Consider the following 553-nt stretch of genomic DNA (forward strand, 5'->3'; position numbering starts at 1 on the left):
GGCGGGCACGGTGCAGGGGAACAGGAGAGGAGGCCCCTCCCCAGGGGTGGGCTGCATGGACAGGGCCTGGGCCAGCTGGCGTGCAAGCGTGTGCGTGCGTGCGTGCGTGGATGAGCCTGTCCCCTCGCCCCAGGCGGGATCCCCGCCTCTCCACCTTCCCCTCCTGGCCTGTGGGGGACACTGGTGTGACCCCCTGTGGCCCGAGGGGGCGGGGCTGCAGTGCCCCCCACCCCCCTCCCCCGCTCCTGGCTGCCTGCGTGTGTCTGACGGCTTTTGGTTTGCAGGCCACTACGAAGGAGGTGAAGGACTCCCTGGGGAAGCAGTGGTCTCAGCTCTCGGACAAAAAGAGGCTGAAATGGATTCATAAGGCCCTGGAGCAGCGGAAGGAGTACGAGGTTAGGCTTCCGCTGCGCTCCGCCCCGTCCGGCTCTTCACGAGCCTCTACCCTGTGACTGTGGCCACCGCACTCTGCAGGAGGCATCACTCCCCGCCCTTCCGTTGAGGGAGGGGCCTTCTGGGCCCCTCACCTCTGCCCCGACCTCCCCCGCCCCCC

At 68.7% G+C, this 553-nt stretch overlaps 1 protein-coding gene across 1 annotated transcript in view; it reads left to right on the forward strand.

The window, feature by feature from the left end:
* LOC103249410 (nucleolar transcription factor 1-B-like) overlaps positions 1 to 553 on the forward strand; it is an 11,736-nt gene that overhangs the window by 5,861 nt on the left and 5,322 nt on the right. The window contains exon 7 of the mRNA XM_021707550.1: positions 285 to 395. Coding sequence (XP_021563225.1) covers positions 285 to 395 — 111 coding nt within the window. The remainder of the gene's footprint in view (positions 1 to 284; positions 396 to 553) is intronic.

The sequence above is a fragment of the Carlito syrichta genome, unplaced genomic scaffold (genome assembly GCF_000164805.1).
Source record: "Carlito syrichta isolate Samal-C Ts95f unplaced genomic scaffold, Tarsius_syrichta-2.0.1 Scaffold120469, whole genome shotgun sequence".
NCBI classification, from domain to species: domain Eukaryota; kingdom Metazoa; phylum Chordata; class Mammalia; order Primates; family Tarsiidae; genus Carlito; species Carlito syrichta.